Below are 22,835 nucleotides of genomic sequence, written 5' to 3'. Positions count from 1 at the left end.
TCATGCCTGTGTGAGTTTCTGTTCTGAGACCTGCTGCTTGATGCGTGTCTGAGGATATGTCTGGGTGCTTTGGTGTGTGTCTGAGTTTTAGATGTGTGTGTGTGTGTGTGTGTGTGTGTGTGTGTGTGTGTGTGTGTGTGTGTGTGTGTGTGTGTGTGTGTGTATGTATATGTATATGAAGTATACAGTACATGTCTGTCTGTCTCTGTTATTCTGTGTTAGAATCTGTGTGGGTCTTTCTGTGTGTGTGTGTTTGGGGGGAGGGGGGGTTATATGTGTGTGTGTTTGGGGGGGTCTTTCTGTGTGTGTGTTTGGGGGGTCTTTGTGTGTGTGTGTGTGTGTGTGTGTGTGTGTCTGTGTGTCTGTGTGTGTGTGTGTCATTTCTAACAGCTGTTCCTGTGTATCCCTCTGGAATTCCAGGTGTCCAGCGACAGATTGTTCACTGTGTGGAGAGGACCTCTGGGATAGTAGAAGAGGGCTACTGTGACCCGACGACCCGTCCTGACGATAAACGAGCCAGCTGCAATGAGGAGCTTTGCCCAGCCATGTGAGTTTGCCCCCAGGACCAGATTTATACTGGGACAAGACCCACTGTAGGGCTTGCATGCTCTCTCACACACACACACCTTTGTAAACACACACACACGTACATGCACACACACGCACATACACACAAATCATACATGCGTTCATAAACACACCAGAAAGGCCTCCCGAGTGGCGCAGTGGTCTAAGGCACTGAATCGCAATGCTAGCTGTGCTGCTAGAGAGATTCTGGGTTTGAGTCCAGGCTCTGTCACCGCTGGACACGACCGGGAGACCCATGGGGCGCACAATTGGCCCAGCATTGTCCGGGTTAGGGGAGGGTTTGGCCAGCAGGGATGTCCTTGTCCCATCGCGCTCTAGCGACTCCTGTGGCAGGCCAGGCGCAGTGTACGCTGATACGGTCGCCAGGTGTACAGTGTTTCCTGCGACACATTGGTGCGGCTGGCTTCCGGGTTAAGTGGGCATTGTGTCAAGAAGCAGTGCGGTTTGGTTGGGTTGTGTGTTTCGGGAAGACGCACGCCTCTCGACCTTCGCCTCTCCAGAGTCTGTAGGGGAGTTGCAGCGATGAGACAAGACCATAACTACCAATTGGACCCTACGAAATGGGGGGGGGGGGGGGGGGGGTAAAACAAATATTAGAATAATTAACACACCAGAAAGAAAACACCCTCTCAAACATGCACTAAGCATAAACAAACACACACATTAAAATTTCTGTCTGTCTTTCTTCGTGACCATTCCATTCAGATGGTGGGTGGGCGAGTGGCAGAAGTGCTCGGCCACGTGCGGTGAGAAGGGCTTGGCCAAGAGGACGGTGCTGTGCATCCAGGCCGTGGGTCTGGAGGAGAACAGAGCCCTGCAGCCCTCTGAATGTCACCACATACCCAGGCCTGAGTCAGCGGCGCCTTGTAACACTCATGTCCCCTGCCCCGCGGACTGGTCCACAGGCAACTGGTCTGAGGTGAGGAGGCCATTCAGGGGAATGTGATACGGCTCCAGCAGTGACTCACACAGAGAAGGGAGAGGCTAAGGAAGGAAAGGAACATCTGGTCTCGTCTTGTTTAATGTGGAAAATGCTGAATTTTCTGCACTGGGAGTACAAGTTGAAACAGAGGCTAGTTTAACTCTGGTTCCACGATATTTGAGTGGAGTAGGCATGGGAAAGATTTTGAGGAAGCAGCTAACACACTATGTATAACTTAATTAAAATTGTAAGTGAAAACTCTTATGAGCACCATGAAGAGGAGAGGAGGTGGACAGGTCAGGAAGGGTAGAGGAGGTGGACAGGTCCTGAAGGGTAGAGGAGGTGGACAGGTCCTGAAGGGTAGAGGAGGTGGACAGGTCCTGAAGGGTAGAGGAGGTGGACAGGTCCTGAAGGGTAGAGGAGGTGGACAGGTCCTGAAGGGTAGAGGAGGTGGACAGGTCCTGAAGAGGAGAGGAGGTGGACAGGTCAGGAAGGGTAGAGGAGGTGGACAGGTCCTGAAGATTTGGTGTGTACAGGTCCTGAAGATTTGGTGTGTACAGGTCCTGAAGATTAGGTGTGTACAGGTCCTGAAGATTAGGTGTGTACAGGTCCTGAAGATTAGGTGTGTACAGGTCCTGAAGATTAGGTGTGTACAGGTCCTGAAGAGTAGGTGTGTACAGGTCCTGAAGGGTAGAGGAGGTGGACAGGTCCTGAAGATTAGGTGTGTACAGGTCCTGAAGATTAGGTGTGTACAGGTCCTGAAGATTAGGTGTGTACAGGTCCTGAAGAGTAGGTGTGTACAGGTCCTGAAGAGTAGGTGTTTACAGGTCCTGAAGAGTAGGTGTGTACAGGTCCTGAAGATTAGGTGTGTACAGGTCCTGAAGATTAGGTGTGTACAGGTCCTGAAGGGTAGAGGAGGTGGACAGGTCCTGAAGATCAGGTGTGTACAGGTCCTGAAGAGTAGGTGTGTACAGGTCCTGATGATTAGGTGTGTACAGGTCCTGAAGATTAGGTGTGTACAGGTCCTGAAGAGTAGGTGTGTACAGGTCCTGAAGTGGAGAGAAGGTGGACAGGTCCTGAAGAGTAGGTGTGTACAGGTCCTGAAGGGTAGAGAAGATGGACAGGTCCTGAAGATTAGGTGTGTACAGGTCCTGAAGGGTAGAGAAGGTGGACAGGTCCTGAAGATTAGGTGTGTACAGGTCCTGAAGGGTAGAGAAGGTGGACAGGTCCTGAAGATTAGGTGTGTACAGGTCCTGAAGGGTAGAGAAGGTGGACAGGTCCTGAAGATTAGGTGTGTACAGGTCCTGAAGGGTAGAGAAGGTGGACAGGTCCTGAAGATTAGGTGTGTACAGGTCCTGAAGATTAGGTGTGTACAGGTCCTGAAGAGTAGGTGTGTACAGGTCCTGAAGAGTAGGTGTGTACAGTACCATGTTGTTTATAAAGTTGGCACTCTAACTGGTGTTTAGCGGGTGTAAATATAAAGATGTGTTATTGATCAGTAACCAGTCTGTCCTAATCTGACCCTCCTCTGCTTCTCCCATAGTGCTCGCTGACGTGTGGTGGTGGTGTGCGGAGCCGAAAGGTTGTCTGTTCCAGAAACACAGGGGTGGACTGTGACCCCCGAAAGAATCCCAGTTCCCTTACTCCATGCTACCTCCAGGACTGTCCTCAGATCATCGACGTCTTCGGTGGCAGCAACGACTGGTCTGGCAGTGGTTCGTCAAGCAAGGAAATCAACGAAATCAACTCCATCCCTGACTCCAACCCCCTGCCCAAACACAGTACGACTAGAGCTCAGCCAAGGGCCCCTAACAATCTGAATAACATCATCCCCCACCCGAATCACATTGACAAGACTACTGACAACTCAGCCAAAAACAATGTACCGGTGGACGATTTTTACTACGACTACAACTTCATCAAATTCCACGAGGACATTTCCTACGACTTTGGCTTGGGGAACAACGGTAAAGACTTGGTGGATGATCCTGGACCAGATCCACAACAGGAGCCTCAACCAAGTTCTAGTGCAGAAGAACATGTTTACAGAGAAACTACAACAGATCCTTCCACAGCTACCTCACCCATTTCTACCACTTTTAAGACGACTCCTTTCATTAGGGAAGTTGAGGAACCACAAGACCCTAACCTGGACAATGCAGAGATTGATGGAAGACTACAGACGGAGAAACCTAATGAAGTAGAGCGAGAGGAGGAGGATTTACTCCTTTCAGAGGACTATTTTCTACCTGTTTCCACCACACCCTCAGCACCAGTTTTAGAGACCAGGTTTTCACAAAGCTGGAAAGAAACAAACGGTAATTTTGGTTGGCCTCATTACCTCAGCACTGCAGCCAGCCCAGTGCCCACTAGCATGGGAACCACTGAGAATACACCTGGGCCCCAGAGTGAAGAAAATGATGATGAAAACACTGACATTTATGTCCCTTTTGATGTGAAAGACAGCAATGTTGGTACAACCATCGAATGTACCACCACTGCCCCGGTCAGCCATGACTATGAAGATGGCACCGTACCCACAACGATGGTAGAAGAGGTGAAAGAAGTGGGTGTTTTGGACTACAATTCCCACCAGGAGACTGCAATTGGACTACAATCCCCTGGCTACCAAGATGAAAAGGAGAGCCCGCTTCCACCCCTGGATCCACCTTCCCCAGGACCTGTGTTTGAGTTTGAAACATACGAGGACAGCTTTTTCACCACAACCCTGTCCCAATGGGAGGCAACCACCTCTCTTCCATACGAGCCACCAGCCCCAGACTCCACTGGGGATTACAATGGCTTTTTCCCTGGTGAACCAGACTTTGATCAGCAGGACTTTGAAGTTGAGCCCAAAGCTGATAGCGAAGTCAATTTAGGGGTCACCGACAGTGACTTCACCGTGACCTCACGTCCTGTGCCTCAGGAGCCACATCTTCCACCCTCTCCTCCCCCACCTCTTTCCCATTCACTCTCAGGAAACCAGGAGAACATCAAACACAGCACATCAACAACTGGAAGTGACTCCCCTCCTCCTACTCATCTGGAAGGAGACCCTCAGTCTCCACCTCCGTCAATGTTAGCAGAGACAGAGCCAGCCACAGTCCAGTTAGAGACAGACATTTCAGCACAGTCCTCCACGACTGGGCCAACTCCATCTAAAAGGGCCAATGCGGGCCCTCCAGTCCCCTCCCCATACGGGTGGTCAGAGATTGACTACAATGAGATCCTCATCCCCCCCATGCTGAGATCCAGGGGCATGGACCCTTCCCTCACATACCAGCCCCCAGTGGATGTCACCACAACCACTCCCCAGGATGGCACGAAACCCATGCCCCCCGCCCAGTCCCCTGAGCCAGCCGTGCCCCCCACCCAGTCCCCTGAGCCAGCCGTGCCCCCCACCCATTCCCCTGAGCCAGCCGTGCCCCCCACCCAGTCCCCTGAGCCAGCCGTGCCCCCCACCCATTCCCCTGAGCCAGCCGTGCCCCCCACCCAGTCCCCTGAGCCAGCCGTGCCCCCCACCCAGTCCCCTGAGCCAGCCGTGCCCCCCACCCAGTCCCCTGAGCCAGCCGTGCCCCCCACCCAGTCCTCTGAGCCAGCCATGCTCACTCTGCCAACCCATTCTTCCACCACACTCTGGTGGACACCAGAGCCAACCCCAGTGCCAAGCCCAGCTTCCACTCCAAACGCCACAGCTTCCTTCTGGAGAGCCGGCAACTGGAGCGCAGTGAGTTGCACCACTCTCTATGCATTCCACACATTCTCCCTGGTGTAAATATAGTGTGTAGGAGGAACAATGCCCAGCAGTGTGTCACTATTAATGTCCCCATCCCTTTATTATGCTGACATACTGTCACCCTGGCCTCAGGTTCCTACATAAACAACCCAACTCTCCTATCATGTTGAATGGCTGCTCTCTGACCTTTTCAGATTGCCAGCAGGGAAATATATCAGCCCGACAGGTCATGACACAGTGAATGCCACTTTCTGTCTGTGTTTTAACAGTGAAATCAAATGTGACTTGCACTCTCTCTCAAAGTCAACCACATTCACTATGTACAGAAACACAGAACAGTCTCTCGTAATTCCATTGTGTTGGGTTTTTAAATGAGGAAGTATTTTGTCCTCCGTGACTAATCTCTATGTATCTGAATGGGCTGCAACTTAGTGTATTACAAGACATTGAATGATGCTTGGTTCACTCCTCACTGCCTCCCTTTGTGTTGCAGTGTTCTACTAGCTGTGGTCTGGGGGCCATCTGGAGGCTGGTGGTCTGCAGCACGGGACTGGAGTCTGACTGTGACCTGACCAAGAGGCCTGTGCCGGCCCGGCGCTGCTACCTCCGACCCTGCTCTTCCTGGAGGATAGGGAACTGGACCAAGGTGAGACCCCACACCAGGGAGTGGACGATAATGGAATGTTGTAGCGATAGCTCAGGGATGATAAGGGAATGTTGTAGCGATAACTCAGGGATGATAAGGGAATGTTGTAGCGATAACTCAGGGATGATAAGGGAATGTTGTAGCGATAACTCAGGGATGATAAGGGAATGTTGTATCGATAACTCAGGGATGATAAGGGAATGTTGTTGCGATAACTCAGGGATGATAAGGGAATGTTGTAGCGATAACTCAGGGATGATAAGGGAATGTTGTAGCGATAACTCTGGGATGATAAGGGAATGTTGTAGCGATAACTCAGGGATGCTAAGGGAATGTTGTAGCGATAACTCAGGGATGCTAAGGGAATGTTGTAGCGATAACTCAGGGATGATAAGGGAATGTTGTAGCGATAACTCAGGGATGATAAGGGAATGTTGTAGCGATAACTCAGGGATGATAAGGGAATGTTGTAGCGATAACTCAGGGATGATAAGGGAATGTTGTAGCGATAACTCAGGGATGATAAGGGAATGTTGTAGCGATAACTCAGGGGTGATAAGGGAATGTTGTAGCAATAACTCGGGGATGATAAGGGAATGTTGTAGCGATAACTCAGGGATGATAAGGGAATGTTGTAGCGATAACTCAGGGATGATAGGGGAATGTTGTAGCAATAACTCGGGGATGATAAGGGAATGTTGTAGCGGTAACTCAGGGATGATAAGGGAATGTTGTAGCGATAACACAGGGATGATAAGGGAATGTTGTAGCGATAACTCAGGAATGATAAGGGAATGTTGTATCGATAGCTCAGGGATGATAAGGGAATGTTGTAGCAATAACTCAGGGATGATAAGATAAGGGAATGTTGAAGTGATAACTCAGGGATGATAAGGGAATGTTGTAGCAATAACTCAGGGATGATAAGGGAATGTTGTAGCAATAACTCGGAATGTGAAGGGAATGTTGTAGCAATAACTCGGGGATGGTAAGGGAATGTTGTAGCGATAACTCGGAATGTGAAGGGAATGTTGTAGCAATAACTCAGGGATGGTAAGGGAATGTTGTAGCAATAACTCAGGGATGGTAAGGGAATGTTGTAGCAATAACTCAGGGACGATAATGGAATGGTGTAGCAATAACTCTGGGAAGGGACGATAATGGAATGGTGTAGCAATAACTCTGGGATGGGCCGATAATGGAATGTTGTATCATGACTCAGGGATGATAATGGAATGTTGTATCATGACTCAGGGATGATAATGGAAGTTGTATCATGACTCAGGCATGGGACAATAATGGAATGTTATCGCGATAACTCATGGATGAGGCGATAATGGAATGTTGTATCGCAATAACAATGATGGGATAATGGAATATTAATGCCTAAATAATAAATCAGTCAGTATAGTATCAAGCAACTTTTTATCACGATAACAGGATTGTTTAAGCTCCGTCCCTCTCACCCTCTTTCGCCCCAGTGTTCCAAGAACTGTGGTGGTGGGGTGTCCCTGCGTGAGATCCAGTGCTTTGACACCAGGGACCAGAGGCCTTTGCGGCCCTTCCACTGTCAGACCGTGTCTACCCGGCCGGTGGCCCGCATGCCCTGCCTACCCCAGCCCTGCCTGGACTGGTACTCTTCTTCCTGGGGACAGGTTAGTTACATCCTTTCCTCCCATCTCCTTCTCTCCTCACCTCTCTCCTTACTACCCATAGTTATGCCTAACCTCTCACTGTGATAGTTGTGATTATCTTCTGTGACAGCTCATTTGTAGTAAGAAGTTATCATCACTGTGATAGTTGATGTGTAATAAGGGGTTATCACTGTGATAGTTGATGTGTAATAAGGGGTTATCACTGTGATAGTTGATGTGTAATAAGGGGTTATCATCACTGTGATAGTTGATGTGTAATAAGGGGTTATCACTGTGATACCTGATGTGTAATAAGGAGTTATCATCACTGTGATAGTTGATGTGTAATAAGGGGTTATCATCACTGTGATAGTTGATGTGTAATAAGGGGTTATCACTGTGATAGTTGATGTGTAATAAGGGGTTATCACTGTGATACCTGATGTGTAATAAGGAGTTATCATCACTGTGATAGTTGATGTGTAATAAGGGGTTATCACTGTGATAGTTGATGTGTAATAAGGTGTTATCACTGTGATACCTGATGTGTAATAAGGAGTTATCATCACTGTGATAGTTGATGTGTAATAAGGGGTTATCATCACTGTGATAGTTGATGTGTAATAAGGGGTTATCACTGTGATAGTTGATGTGTAATAAGGGGTTATCACTGTGATACCTGATGTGTAATAAGGAGTTATCATCACTGTGATAGTTGATGTGTAATAAGGGGTTATCATCACTGTGATAGTTGATTTGTAATAAGGGGTTATCACTGTGATAGTTGATGTGTAATAAGGGGTTATCACTGTGATAGTTGATTTGTAATAAGGGGTTATCACTGTGATAGTTGATGTGTAATAAGGGGTTATCATCACTGTGATAGTTGATTTGTAATAAGGGGTTATCATCACTGTGATAGTTGATGTGTAATAAGGAGTTACCCACATAGTTACCCTCATGCAATGTTAAGTGCTTTGAGACTGTCTGAAAAGCACTACGCACAGTCATGGTTATCCTTAAAAGTGTGTGTGTGTGTTTCCCAGTGCTCTGAGGTGTGTGGGGGAGGGGAGCAGCAGCGTCTGGTTACCTGTCCAGAAGAGGATCGCTGTGACGAGGACCATCTGCCCAGCAACATCCAGGCCTGTAACAGCCAACCCTGTACCCAATGGGTCACTGGCTCCTGGGGACAGGTAAGAGAAGCATACTGTGCTCACACAAACACAGCCTACAGGTGTTGTGTGTATGTGAAGGATGTACCATTGTGCCTTCGTTTACAGTAATGTTGCATTGTATTTATTGTATACCTACTCACATGCACCCACACAGAGAAACAATCACAGACAATCACAGAACCATACAACGTGATTGTTTACGCTCTGCTGTAGTAGATGTTCTGTTTTCGACTTTAATGTGTGAATCACAATACAGGATTGAAAAAATGTAGGATTGTAAACAAAGCAATAGGAACTCCTAGGTGGGAGAGTAGAATAGAATGAAACTCCTAGGTGGGAGAGTAGAATAGAATGGAACTCCTAGGTGGGAGAGTAGAATAGAATGGAACTCCTAGGTGGGAGAGTATAATAGAATGAAACTCCTAGGTGGGAGAGTAGAATAGAATGAAACTCCTAGGTGGGAGAGTAGAATAGAATGGAACTCCTAGGTGGGAGAGTAGAATAGAATGGAACTCCTAGGTGGGAGAGTAGAATAGAATGAAACTCCTAGGTGGGAGAGTAGAATAGAATGGAACTCCTAGGTGGGAGAGTAGAATAGAATGGAACTCCTAGGTGGGAGAGTAGAATAGAATGGAACTCCTAGGTGGGAGAGTAGAATAGAAGGGAACTCCTAGGTGGGAGAGTAGAATAGAATGGAACTCCTAGGTGGGAGCGTATAATAGAAGGGAACTCCTCGGGGGGAGAGTAGAATAGAATGGAACTCCTAGGTGGGAGAGTAGAATAGAATGGAACTCCTAGGTGGGAGAGTAGAATAGAATGGAACTCCTAGGTGGGAGAGTAGAATAGAATGGAACTCCTAGGTGGGAGAGTAGAATAGAAGGGAACTCCTGGGTGGGAGAGTAGAACAGAAGGGAACTCCTGGGTGGGAGAGTAGAACAGAAGGGAACTCCTAGGTGGGAGAGTAGAACAGAAGGGAACTCCTAGGTGGGAGAGTAGAATAGAAGGGAACTCCTAGGTGGGAGCGTAGAATAGAAGGAAACTCCTAGGTGGGAGAGTAAAACAGAAGGGAACTCCTGGGTGGGAGAGTAGAACAGAAGGGAACTCCTAGGTGGGAGAGTAGAATAGAAGGGAACTCCTAGGTGGGAGAGTAGAACAGAAGGAAACTCCTGGGTGGGAGAGTAGAACAGAAGGGAACTCCTGGGTGGGAGAGTAGAACAGAAGGGAACTCCTAGGTGGGAGAGTAGAACAGAAGGGAACTCCTAGGTGGGAAATTCACAAACACATGCAAATTGTAACTGAATGAAAATGGAGCTTTGCTTTGCTTTGAATAACACAGAAACTCATATTACCTCATGAGAACTCTTTCTCTGAAGACTTTCTCTTCAGCAAAGAATAGAATGACTGTGGTTTTGTTAAAACCCGCAATACAAAGCAATTTCTGAGTCTGAACTAAAAAACTACAAAAATGATTATTGGCTTCAAGCTGCAGAAGATGAGCACCCCAACATGTTTCAGACCTCATGCTGTTCAGCCAGCAATTACATGACTCATCCAGAGCCCACAACCACCTCCATCACTCCTTCCATCCTCCCTCAGAAGTTGCAGCCAAACCAGTCGTTGATAGCAGCAAGTACTGCTTTAATCCCAAACCACGTCAAAACTGCAAGACACCCTTTACTAGGAGGGAGAGAGGAAGAGAAAATGCACACACACCAAGTCCTCCACTAAGCCTTTGTATTGCCTCCCTCAAGCTAGTGTCTGACCTAGCTTAACACGAGCACACACACAGAGCCAGGCTCCCTATGGATCTGTGTGCTTGTGTGTGCCAGGCACGTGCCCACCTCAGGGGCTTGATGAGGAATGACTTTCACCATGATTAGAATGTGGGGGAGATGCAGCCATCAGGCCTGCTGCTGTGTAGCTGATGTGCTTTGATTTGCTCGGTGGTAATGGCCTTAAGAGGAGGGAGAGCCAGGCTGAGCCAGGCTGGTGTGGTACACTATAGGAAGCATGGAAGCTATTGACGAGGGTAGCCTAGGTTTGTGGCAGACGCTGTGCATCTAATCTAATTACTGTGATCAAGAACACTCTATAAATGGACTGATGTCGTAGTTACTGCTCATTACCGACCGGATCAATCACCGCCTGTTGTCAATCAATGTTCTTGGTGAACTGTGATTAAAACTGTGTTTGCCTGTTCTTCTGTGGAAAACACCTTGTCTTGTTACTGCCATGTAATATAGCCTACACCTTCTCAATAAATCCATGTAATATAGCCTACACCTTCTCAATAAATCCATGTAATATAGCATACACCTTCACAATAAATCCATGTAATATAGCCTACACCTTCTCAATAAATCCATGTAATATAGCCTACACCTGTCACGTATTAACAAGGTAGGTGGAATCAAGCGCAGAGAGCAGGTGCAGTGAGTCGATAGTTTATTCACCGGAACAAACGCTGAAAACCCGAAAACAGGGTGAAATAATCCAACACAGGATTAAGAAATATCGGAGCAAATAGCACAATACGTAATCACTAAAATACGTGAACCCAAAACATAGAAAAACAAACATAGACTGCCCACCCAACTCACGCCCTGACCATACTAAATAAATACAAAAACAAAGGAAATAGAGGTCAGAACGTGACAGTACCCCCCCCCCAAAGGTGCGGACTCCGGCCGCAAAACCTTGACCTATAGGGGAGGGTCTGGGTGGGCGTCTGTCCGCGGTGGCGGCTCTGGCGCGGGACGCGGACCCCACTTCGCCATTGTCTTAGTCCGCCGTATTGTCCGCCTCCGTGGCTTACTCCCCATGCCCACCCCTCTCAATGACCCCACTGGACAGAGGGGCTGCTTGGGACAGAGGGGCAGCTCGGGACAGAGGTGAAGCAGCAGCTCGGGACAGAGGGGCAGCTGCTCGGGACAGAGGGGCAGCTGCTCGGGACAGAGGGGCAGCTGCTCGGGACAGAGGGACAGCTGCTCGGGACGGAGGGGCAGCTGCTCCGGGCGGAGGGGCTCTAGCGGCCCCTGGCTGACTGGCGGCACTGGCGGCCCCTGGCTGACTGGCGGCACTGGCGGCCCCTGGTTGACTGGCGGCACTGGCGGCCCCTGGCTGACTGGCGGCACTGGCGGCCCCTGGCTGACGGGCGGCACTGGCGGCCCCTGGCTGACGGGCGGCACTGGCGGCCCCTGGCTGACGGGCGGCACTGGCGGCCCCTGGCTGACTGGCGGCACTGGCGGCCCCTGGCTGACGGGCGGCACTGGCGGCCCCTGGCTGACGGGCGGCACTGGCGGCCCCTGGCTGACGGGCGGCATTGGCGGCTCCTGGCAGACGGGCGGCACTGGCGGCGCTGGGCAGACGGGCGGCACTGGCGGCGCTGGGCAGACGGGCGGCGCTGGCGGCGCTGGGCAGACGGGCGGCGCTGGGCAGACGGGCGGCGCTGGCGGCGTTGGGCAGACGGGCGGAGCTGGCGGCGTTGGGCAGACGGGCGGCGCTGGCGGCGCTGGGCAGACGGGCGGCGCTGGCGGCGTTGGGCAGACGGGCGGCGCTGGGCAGACGGGAGGCTCCGGCAGAGGCGCCGGACAGGCGGGAGGCTCCGGCAGAGGCGCCGGACAGGCGGGAGGCTCCGGCCGAGGCGCCGGACAGGCGGGAGGCTCCGGCAGAGGCGCCGGACAGGCGGGAGGCTCCGGCCGAGGCGCCGGACAGGCGGGAGGCTCCGGCCGAGGCGCCGGACAGGCGGGAGGCTCCGGCAGCGGCGCCGGACAGGCGGGAGGCTCCGGCAGAGGCGCCGGACAGGCGGGAGGCTCCGGCAGCGCTGGAGAGGAGGAAGGCTCTGGACGGATGGGCCGGAGAGACAGCCTGGTACGGGGAGCTGCCACCGGAGGGCTGGGGTGTGGAGGTGGTGACGGATAGACCGGGCCGTGCAGGCGCACTGGAGCTCTTGAGCACCGAGCCTGCCCAACCTTACCCGGTTGAATGGTCCCGGTCGCCCTGCCAGTGCGGCGAGGTGGAATAGCCCGCACTGGGCTATGCAGGCGAACCGGGGACACCGTGCGCAAGGCTGGTGCCATGTAAGCCGGCCCAAGGAGACGCACTGGAGACCAGATGCGTAGAGCCGGCTTCATGGCACTTGGCTCGATGCCCACTCTAGCCCGGCCGATACGCGGAGCTGGAATGTACCGCACCGGGCTGTGCACCCGCACTGGGGACACCGTGCGCTCCACAGCATAACACGGTGCCTGCCCGGTCTCTCTAGCCCCCCGGTAACCACAGGAAGTTGGCTCAGGTCTCCTACCTGGCGTAGCCATACTCCCTGTTAGCCCCCCCCCAAGAAATTTTTGGGGCTGACTCCCGGGCTTCCATCCACGACGCCGCGCTGCCTCCTCATACCAGCGCCTCTCCGCTTTCGCCGCCTCCCGTTCTTCCTTGGGGCGGCGATACTCTCCTGGCTGAGCCCAAGGTCCTTTACCGTCTAGTTCGTCCTCCCATGTCCAAACCTCCTCGCGCTGCTCCTGCTGCTGCTTTCTCCTTTGCCCATTACCACACCGCTTGGTCCTGTTGTGGTGGGTGATTCTGTCACTGTGTTTGTTGTCACAGGATAGGCTGTATAGGTTTTCACGTTCCGTTTGTTGTTTTGTAGAGTTAAGTTATTTCATGTATCGTTCAGTTTCCATTAATTAAAGAACATGAGTAACCACCACGCTGCGCTTTGGTCCGCTTCTTCTCCTCCTATAGACGAACACCGTTACAACACCTTCTCAATAAATCCATGTAATATAGCCTACACCTTCTCAATAAATCCATGTAATATAGCCTACACCTTCTCAATAAATCCATGTAATATAGCCTACACCTTCTCAATAAATCCATGTAATATAGCCTACACCTTCACAATAAATCCATGTAATATAGCCTACACCTTCTCAATAAATCCATGTAATATAGCCTACACCTTCTCAATAAATCCATGATTTATTACAGACAGGTCTAAAGAAACATTATGTGAAGAAGAACAGAACAGCAGACTCTGAGTTGTCCTTATGTTAGGTCCTGATCCAATTATGTCATATGGCTGTGGGCCATATATTACTTTATAGTATGAAGAATACTATTCTGTGTTGAGCGGTCAACAAAGAAACAGGTACTTCTATGTGCTTCATTTAAAGTTATTAATGTAACTTTGTTCTACAAATGTTGGGCTACATGTTTTCATTTTTTTATACATTGTAAGGCTGCATGATGCGACTCAACAATTATTTGTAAAAAAAAATCGCATTAAAAAGCATGAGCTCTGCTTTGTTTTTTTGCGCAGGCTGTACACATTTCATCAGTCTCTCATTCACAGTTTGACAAGCACTTGATAATGTCTGGAATTTCCCAGCGTCATCCCCTTTATGTGGCCGTAATGCCTCTTTAAAAAATCCTTGCCTTTTGCGGCCTTGAGCTGAATATAATAATTATAATTCCCTTCTCCCTACGTGCTCTGAAGCACCTCTCACTCACATAGCTCTCTGTCACGTGATCAGGTCTTTCTCACAGGCTACAAGTGAAAACGGACACATCAACTTGCGCACGCAGATATTGGAAGAACTGTCCACATTTCATTTTCATCAGCCAACAAGATCAGTAGGCCTAACGAACATCAAAAGCACTAGCCTATGTCAATCTACTATCCCACATTAAGTACAAAAGTTGACCTATTCTGTGCGAGAAATAAATATTCCAAACATAGTCTGAGACAGTTGTGGGATGCAGAGAGATCCCAAATTAATACAATCACTAGCATCCAAAACCCTCTTTTTACACAATGAGGCTAACGCAACAGATCAGAACGTTTAGCTTCATGTTGATGAACTATCAGGCTATTTCTTCACATTATAAGCACAGCAATGTGCACACAGCAATAGGTTATAAGCGTGACTGTCCCATTAACAGGAAAACACCATCATCATAAAAAGTGTCCCCAAATGTGATTATGCATGTAATGCTTTTACTAAAAAGGTGCATTTTTATGGTGAAAATTATTTTCTCCAAACGTGAAACTCCCGCATTGCATATGTATGCTAGTTAGGCTCTACACCCATTATGAAGGTGATTTAATGTGCTTAATTTTAAAAAGTTATTGGACACTTTAGTTGTGATACAAATCTTATCAAAACATATAGGCCTATGGGCTAGGCTACATGAGGTGTGGCACTATGATATGAAAAGTCGCAACAACAAAAAATGGGCATCATTCACAAGTAATTATAATATAAGTTACAAGTGATCGGCTAATGTGGTCACCCATCAGACTATTTTTGATTTAATCTTCTCTTTACATATGCTGAATAATGTATGTGTGACATTTTGATTTAGAATGAACCATTATCATGCACCTGTCTGGAAACAGGGGCAGGGGGAAAAATACATGTCATCTATTAAATAGCGAATGGAAGATGCTTTTCCCGTGGTTCGATTTCATGCCAGACAGGTAGGCTGTACTCCTGTTGTAAAGAGAAGCAATGTGCTTAATATGAGGACAGTTGAGAAATACATTTAGTAGGCCTAGCCTATAGAAAGCTGATGGGATCCTGCTTTTTTAAAATAGAGGCTATAACTCTGTTTTCTCACACAATTGCATAGCCTATAGAAATGTTGAGCAACATGAGCTCATGGGCTCTCATGAAGTGTTCGATTTAGATTTTCGATGACGTTTGCATTGATGTCAGAGTGATTAGAGGGACAATAGAGTGCTGAGAACCAGGCAGTTAGTAAGTTTGGTAGGCTACTAATGACCATCAGCAGCATCAGAGCTTGGAGAAGCCTAATTACCATGACTAAACGGTGTGTGTGTGTGTGTGTGTGTGTGTGTGTGTGTGTGTGTGTGTGTGCGCGCATGAGGTTGCATGCCTGTGTGCTTATGACTTAACGTGATGCAGCCTACAGCTACAGCCTACACTGTGTCCAAACAGCCCTCCGTATATCAGTTTGTGTGTCCCATCCCCAGTGCTCTGCATCCTGTGGTGGCGGCGTGCAGCGGAGGCTGGTGAAATGTGTGAACACCAAGACGGAGCCTGAGGAGGAGGAGGATCATGCCCAGTGTGACTCTGAGCCCTGGCCAGAAAACAGCCAGAAGTGTAACCTGAATGAGTGTGACAGCGGCCCCGCTGGTGAGTAAACCACACAACAGCTTCCTGTCTTAAATCATGTATATGATAATATACACCATTTAGCAGATGCTTTCATCCAAAGTGACATATTGTCATGCGTACAGACATTTGACATGTAGGTCATGGGTGTCCGTATGGGTGTCCGTATGGGTGGCCTTGGGAATCGAACCCACAGTCCTGACGTATTAAGCACCGTGCTCCACCAACTCGATTTTCATTTCCCAGAAAATGCTACACTTCCTCTGGTTTAGCTGAATGGATGGGTTAGATGGATAGACAGGCACGCTGTCAGTCACACCGGAAGGCAATCGGGCAGAGAGAGACAAACAGACTCCATTACCAAAGATGTCTGTACAGTAAGCCAATAAATCATAAGAACATCACCACTCTCCTTTCATGGCCAAGTCTTATAGATTTGTGTAATACAAAGAACTAGTTTTGCAAGAACACTAAGACTTTCCTTGGTCTTTGTCAGTGTTCACGGCTGTAGCTGTCACCACTTCCATACGCATAACTGACCTTTTCATGCTCTGTGTAACAACTCTTATGTCAGAGTTATTTCACGGCCATGCATTTCAGAAAACATTTTCTGAACAGTCACTTAGTATCTACAGGCAACTGCCAAAATAAAGGAAACGCCAACATAAAGAGTCTTAATAGGACGTTGGGCCACCAGAACAGCTTCAATGCACCTTGGCATGGAGTCTATAAGTGTCTGGAACTCTATTGGAGGGCTGCTACACCATTCTTCCACAATAAATGAATTTGGTGTTTTGTTGATGGTGGAAAACACTCAGGCGCCGCTCCAGAATCTCCCATTAGTGTTAAATTGGGTTGAGATCTGGTGACTGACACACACACACTTAAAAAAATATATATACATTTCTTTCACATTTTTACCCCTATTTCGTGGTATCCAATTGTTAGTAGCTACTATCTTGTCTCATTGTACAACTCCCGTACGGGCTCGGGAGAGACCAAGGTTGAAAGTCATGCATCCTCCGATACACAACCACACTGCTTGCATCTAACCCGGAAGCCATCCGCACCAATGTGTCGGAGGAAACACTGTGCACCTGGCACCCTTGGGTGCACTGCGCCCGGCCCGCCACAGAAGTCACTGGTGCGCGATGAGACAAGGATATCGTGTGCTAGCTTGTGAGGCATGCCAGAACACTGAATGCTTCCTAGTTAGTTGAGAACGACTGATTCAACAGCCATGTCTGATATAACTTCAAAAAGTTGGATGGCTAACTACATTTGGCTACATTTGGCATCTTACAGAAGTTAATGCATCCATTTTTGTACTGGTCCCCTGTGGGAATCAAACCCACAACCCTGGAGTTGCAATTGCCATGCTCTACCAACTGAGCCACGCAGGACTCTTTCATCGATCCTGTTTTGTGATATACACCTCTAATGTCAAGCCACTGTGGTTTCTGTATTGTTTATGTTATTCTCATCCTAACAGCTTGTAGCAGTTTATCTGACAATATCAATGATTGATTTTCGAGAAAGAGAGAGAGACCTCTCCAAGAAACATACCGTAGCCATGCTATCACAAGAAGCATGTTACAGTATATATACCTTATACAGTACGTGGAAAGGAGGAAGAGGAAGGTGGAAGGTGTGCTAACTTGGTTGACTTGCGTGTGTACATGTTCGTGTCAACGTGTGTGTGTTCATGTGTGAATCCCTGGGGTTTAGTGGAGGGTCAGTCTGAATGCCATAAACAGCCTCCAGCAGGGATTGAACAGTTCTCTTACCCTCCTGTTCCTCCTTCCACTTCAGCCTCTCTCCCATGGGTCACTGGCTTTCTCTCACCCTAATTGAAGTGTGCCACCTGCTCCCCACCAAACACCACGCAAACAAGATTACTCAGTGGAAAATCTGATCCTTGTGAGAAAGGTGGCTGGCTCTTCTTTGTCGTGTGTAAAGCAAAGAGAACCTAACTGTGTTAAAGATTGACCTTTAGTATGTATCATGCCAATGCAACACAAAATATGTTATTATATACATTTTAAACATATAGTGAAATAAAATGGCCAAATGTTAATTAATAGTCCATCAGTTTTTAGGGCTGACCCAAGTTTTGTACACTACAAGACTGTTAGCCCACTGAGCTAAAGCATTAGCTTGGAAAGCTAACACAAGTCTAATCACGCATTTAGAGTTCACCGAAGCACCTCTGCTACAGATGTACCTAGAACAGTGGGTCCCAACCTTTTCTGAACGGTGACACACCTTGATGCGCTGAAGAATTGTTTTTGTGGTAATGACCTCCATCTCATCTGATCCATATTGAAAATCATCTATTTTCTGTGACAGATGTTTTTATAGATTAAATAGGGTTTATTTGAACTATTTCGTAGTTCCTTAGTCATGATTCATTTGTGTGTACCCCTTTAAGAGCGTTCCGCAAATCTCTGCTAGAAATATATTTTTTTAGATCGGGTAAAATCTATATTTAGTTTTAAACCGTTTGGACTACAGACGAGTGTTTTTCTGCATTGTAAAGCTGCAAACATAGACCCAAAGCCATGCTCTGTTTGTTGTTGGCTGTGCTACAATTAAACCTTATCCCTGTGCTAATGGTTCTCACAGGCTCACAGAAGTGAGTGTTTCAAGAAATAATGAAGATTAGGAAAGGTTTCGTGGCACACCTGAGAGTTCCTCAAGGCACACCAGTGTGCCGTGACACCCGGTTGAAAACCGCTGGTCTAGAGCTGCACATAAAGTGGCATTCATTATTGGCCCAGCTTATCTCTCCCTCTATCAGCCGGAAACGCATATTACAACTTTAAAGACGGACATTATCATCGACTCATTTGACTTTCTAAATGAACGTTAGCCTTATTTCTACCTTTCCAGTCATGTCCATCTCACTCCAATCACACAGGGACCTTTGTCTTGCGGTGCATAATTACCTTGGCCACCCTTGAAACGGACTAACTGAACTGTCATTTAAAAAACCCATAGAAAATTGCCTTGGCAGTGTTTGCTAATTAAAATAGGATTTACACTGTTGGGTGCTGTGTCCATTTTAGGTCTCCCAGAAATATCTCCCCAAACACTATCTTCTAAGGACATGTTTTTTTGTGTTAGAATGGTGTTTTCTGAGACCAGTTTGGGGGCTCACGAGGTACATTTAGACTTGTGGAAAGTTGTTTAACTTTTTATGGCTGCAGGGGCAGTATTGAGTAGCTTGGATGAAAAGGTGTAAACGGCCAGCTCCTCAGTCTCAGTTGCTAATATATGCATAGTATTATTAGTATTGGATAGAAAACACTCTGAAGTTTCTAAAACTGTTTGAATTATGTCTGTGAGTATAACATAACTCATATTGCAGGCAAAAACCTGAGAAATTCCACTTCCTGTTTGTATTTTTTCTGGGGGTGGCAGATTTTCAACCAAGCTCTCATTGAAATTACAGGGAGATATGGATGAGTTTTCACTTCCTACGCCTTCCACTATGTCAACAGTCAATAGAACTTTGTCTGATGACTCTAATGTGAAGGGGGGTCGAATGAGACAGGAAATAGTCACCACTGCCACGAGTTGACCATGCTTTCACCATGCACGTTCACAGGGAAGGACCTGCGTTCCACCGCTCATCTGAAGTCATTCTAATTCTCCGGTTGGAATGTTATTCAAGATATATGTAAACAACAAGATTGATTTGACATGTTTCTACTGACTGTTATGGAACTTTTGGACATTTCGTCACGTTATAGTGGACGCGCTTTGTGACTTTGGAATTGTTTACCAAACGCGCTAACCAAAGTAGCTAATTGGACATAAATAACGGACATTTTCAAACAAATCAAGCATTTATTGTGGACCTGGGATTCCTAGGACTACATTCTGATGAAGTTCATCAAAGGTAAGGAAACATTTATCATGGTTTCTATTGACTCCAATATGGCGGCTAATTTGGCTACTGTTCTGAGCTCCGTCTCAGATTATTGCATGGGTTGCTTTTTCTGTAAACTTTTTTTGAAATCTAACACAGCGGTTGCATTAAGGAGAGGTATATCTATAATTCCATGTGTATAACTTGTATTATCATCTACATTTATGATGAGTATTTCTGTTGAAACGATGTGGCTGTGCAAAATCACTTGATGTTTTTGGAACTAGTGAATCTAATACGCCAATGTAAACTCAGATTTTTTAAATATAAATATGAACTTTATCAAACAAAACATGCATGTATTGTGTAACATGAAGTCCTATGAGTGTCATCTGATGAAGATAATTCAAGGTTAGTGATAAAATGTATCTCTATTTCTGCTTTTTGTGAATGCTATATTTCACTGGAAAATGGCTGTGCTTATTGTGGTTTGGTAGAGACCTAACATAATCGTTTGTAGTGCTTTTGCTGAAAAGCATATTTGAAATCAGACACTTTGGTGGGATTAACAACAAGATTACCTTTAAAATTATATAAGATAGTATAGTGATATAAGTATGTTTTAGGAATTGTAATTATGAGATTTCTGTGGTTTGAATTTGGCGCCCTCTATTTTCACTGGTAGTTGTCATATCAATCCCATTAGCGGGATTGCAGCCATAACAAGTTTTAAGGAGATACCCACTGGGCACACATATCAATCATTTCAACAACTAGATTTGATTTACATTTGGTTGAGTTGTCAACTACCATGAATTCAACGTGAAAACAACCGAACAACGGCACCACATTATTGGATTAAGGTCTCTTACATTGATGATTTTCTTTACAAATCCAAATCATTTTCCAAGTTTATTCAAAGTCAACACATTTTTTTTATTTTTTATTTAAATGACGTGAAAAGGTTTATTCAACCAGTTTTTCCCAGTGGGTAATAGGATAATAATACACAATAGTTCCCTTCCTGATTCAAACATATCTGAGCTCTCCGCTCGTGTCAGGTGCGATCCTGAAATGATACCTTGATATCACAACGTCTTGCATTTGATTGACAGTTGTTACCTCGTCTAACCTTTTACCATTCTGTGTAAACCAATCTTCCAATGCCTGTCACTGTTGAAATTGACGGTAGAGGTGAAAATCTTTTGAGATGGGCTTCTCATCCAGAATACATATTTTACAGGCATCAAACTACAGTTTATAATCCCTAAGGCTCTTTGAAGACTGGTACGTGTTGAAATTGATTTTACGAGACAGTACAGTAGCGATTCAGAATATTTATGTGCAGTAATTAAGCGAGGAACCTTGATACTAAATCTTAGTGGGAATAACACAGCCCTTAACCTATCCTGAAAGGATTTGATAGCTTGATATGGAATGTCATCACTTCTGCATTTTATTATCAAGGAGAAACCACAAGACAAAAAGGAGTGTCTGGGTTTTGGGCCTTGCCCTTGAGTTTGATTCATAAGATAGTGAGAGAGAGAAGAATCCATCCACTCAGAGCAGGTCCAGTGCCAAGACTGTGGTTAATGGTGGCCATTTTGGAAACCACGCAAATGAGTTGTTGCTTTTAAAAACTGGTCAAGTACCAGATGTGTTAAGTTAAAGCGATAGTTCCTACACATTTCATACAAAAATGGCTTATTTGTTTTCCTTACCCTAAAAGCAGTATGGACAAAGAGAGACATTAAACCACACATTTGTTTTGTATACGTAGCCACTGTCACCAACCGCTATCCTTAGCATTTTCTAACTAAAAACATTTACATTTTAGTAATTTAGCTTATGTTCTTATCCAGAGCGAGTGTTTGTTCACAAAAAATAAAAATAAAATTGTGGGTGCTGTGGGGTTATTAAAAATATTTTAAGATCAAGAATGTTATGACCAAGGTATGAAAAGCTATATGATCAGTTTTTACTGAACACCCTGGCTGTATAAAGTGTCACAGAGAGAGATACTGAAGAGGATAGCAAGGCGGACTGACTTCTTACCCATCCATCAACCAGACTGGTGCTTTATTGCTACAGCTGGTGGGTTTGGCTGGTATTGACTTGTTTGTATCCTAAGGCTAACAGATTGGAAGCGTAATCCTAGAGCCATCTGTTGAATAGGCTGCTGTATAGACAGTTCAACCACAGGTAATGGGAGATTTATGTTGTCTACTACGGTAGGAACGTTTTTAAAGACATGCATTGTTACTTGTTAAATATACCAGACATTGCACCATCACCGTCTGCCTTGGAGGGATATAACAGGAAGAATATAGCAGACTGGGAAGTCCAGGAGTCAACCACATTTGAACCCACATGTCGACCACATTGTTCAGACCCTTCTATGCAAAAAATACACACCGCAGTTTACCAGTCTCCCCCCCCCCAAAATGAGTTGCTCTAGTCGCTATTGCTAATGATTTGATTTCAACACTTATTCAGAACAGGCCCACGCCGTTACATAGAAAGTACAGTATGCAGACTTATATTCTGTTTTGTATTAACATCACAGTTCAGGCCTTGTGGTAATCCACTATATTTAGAATAGTTGTCAACATCGTGCTTGCGATGTTTTGATTTGAAGCTTCTGAAAGAGGTTGCTAAGCTATAAAAGATAACAGCATCAGCGTTGTAGAGACTTCTCCTCTAACCATTGCCCTAATGGTGTGGAATGTCTGTTGCTATTTCACAAAGCCTGTGGAGTACCAGACCACAGTTTGCCACCATAAAAGCCTTTTTGTTTGGGCTGGTTGGGATGGTTTATCACAAGAATAAGAATGAAATGTTCTGGAATGGTTGGCGTTTGATAAGTGAAAGCAGAGAGTGAATAAGGGAAATGATCATGATGGCTGTCATGCCTCTGTCTTTAATGGAAGCCTGAGGTCCATGACCCACATGGGTTTGGGCCTGGAGCTCCAGTTCTGTTGAAACAGACGAAGGTTCTGACTCATGGCCAAGTCCACAACAACTCTTGGCTCTTGGCTGTGCATGTAATTCCATTATATGGGTGTTGATAATGGCCCCACTGTGTGTCAGTTTAATTGCATAAGAATGTCTCATTATTCTT

General features: G+C 46.7%; 1 protein-coding gene across 1 annotated transcript in view; it reads left to right on the top strand.

Moving 5' to 3' along the window:
* The window catches only part of LOC139411724 (A disintegrin and metalloproteinase with thrombospondin motifs 7-like), a 167,589-nt gene that overhangs the window by 122,310 nt on the left and 22,444 nt on the right, over positions 1-22,835 (top strand). Inside the window, exons 17-23 of the mRNA XM_071158396.1 lie at positions 421-547; positions 1,294-1,507; positions 3,054-5,237; positions 5,740-5,892; positions 7,374-7,547; positions 8,573-8,719; positions 15,699-15,861. Of these exons, the coding sequence (XP_071014497.1) occupies positions 421-547; positions 1,294-1,507; positions 3,054-5,237; positions 5,740-5,892; positions 7,374-7,547; positions 8,573-8,719; positions 15,699-15,861 (3,162 nt within the window). The remainder of the gene's footprint in view (positions 1-420; positions 548-1,293; positions 1,508-3,053; positions 5,238-5,739; positions 5,893-7,373; positions 7,548-8,572; positions 8,720-15,698; positions 15,862-22,835) is intronic.

Source organism: Oncorhynchus clarkii, chromosome 6, assembly GCF_045791955.1.
Source record: "Oncorhynchus clarkii lewisi isolate Uvic-CL-2024 chromosome 6, UVic_Ocla_1.0, whole genome shotgun sequence".
NCBI classification, from domain to species: Eukaryota; Metazoa; Chordata; class Actinopteri; order Salmoniformes; family Salmonidae; genus Oncorhynchus; species Oncorhynchus clarkii.
Note: the sequence above shows the minus strand (reverse complement) of the source record. Positions and strands in the feature narration are given on the sequence as shown.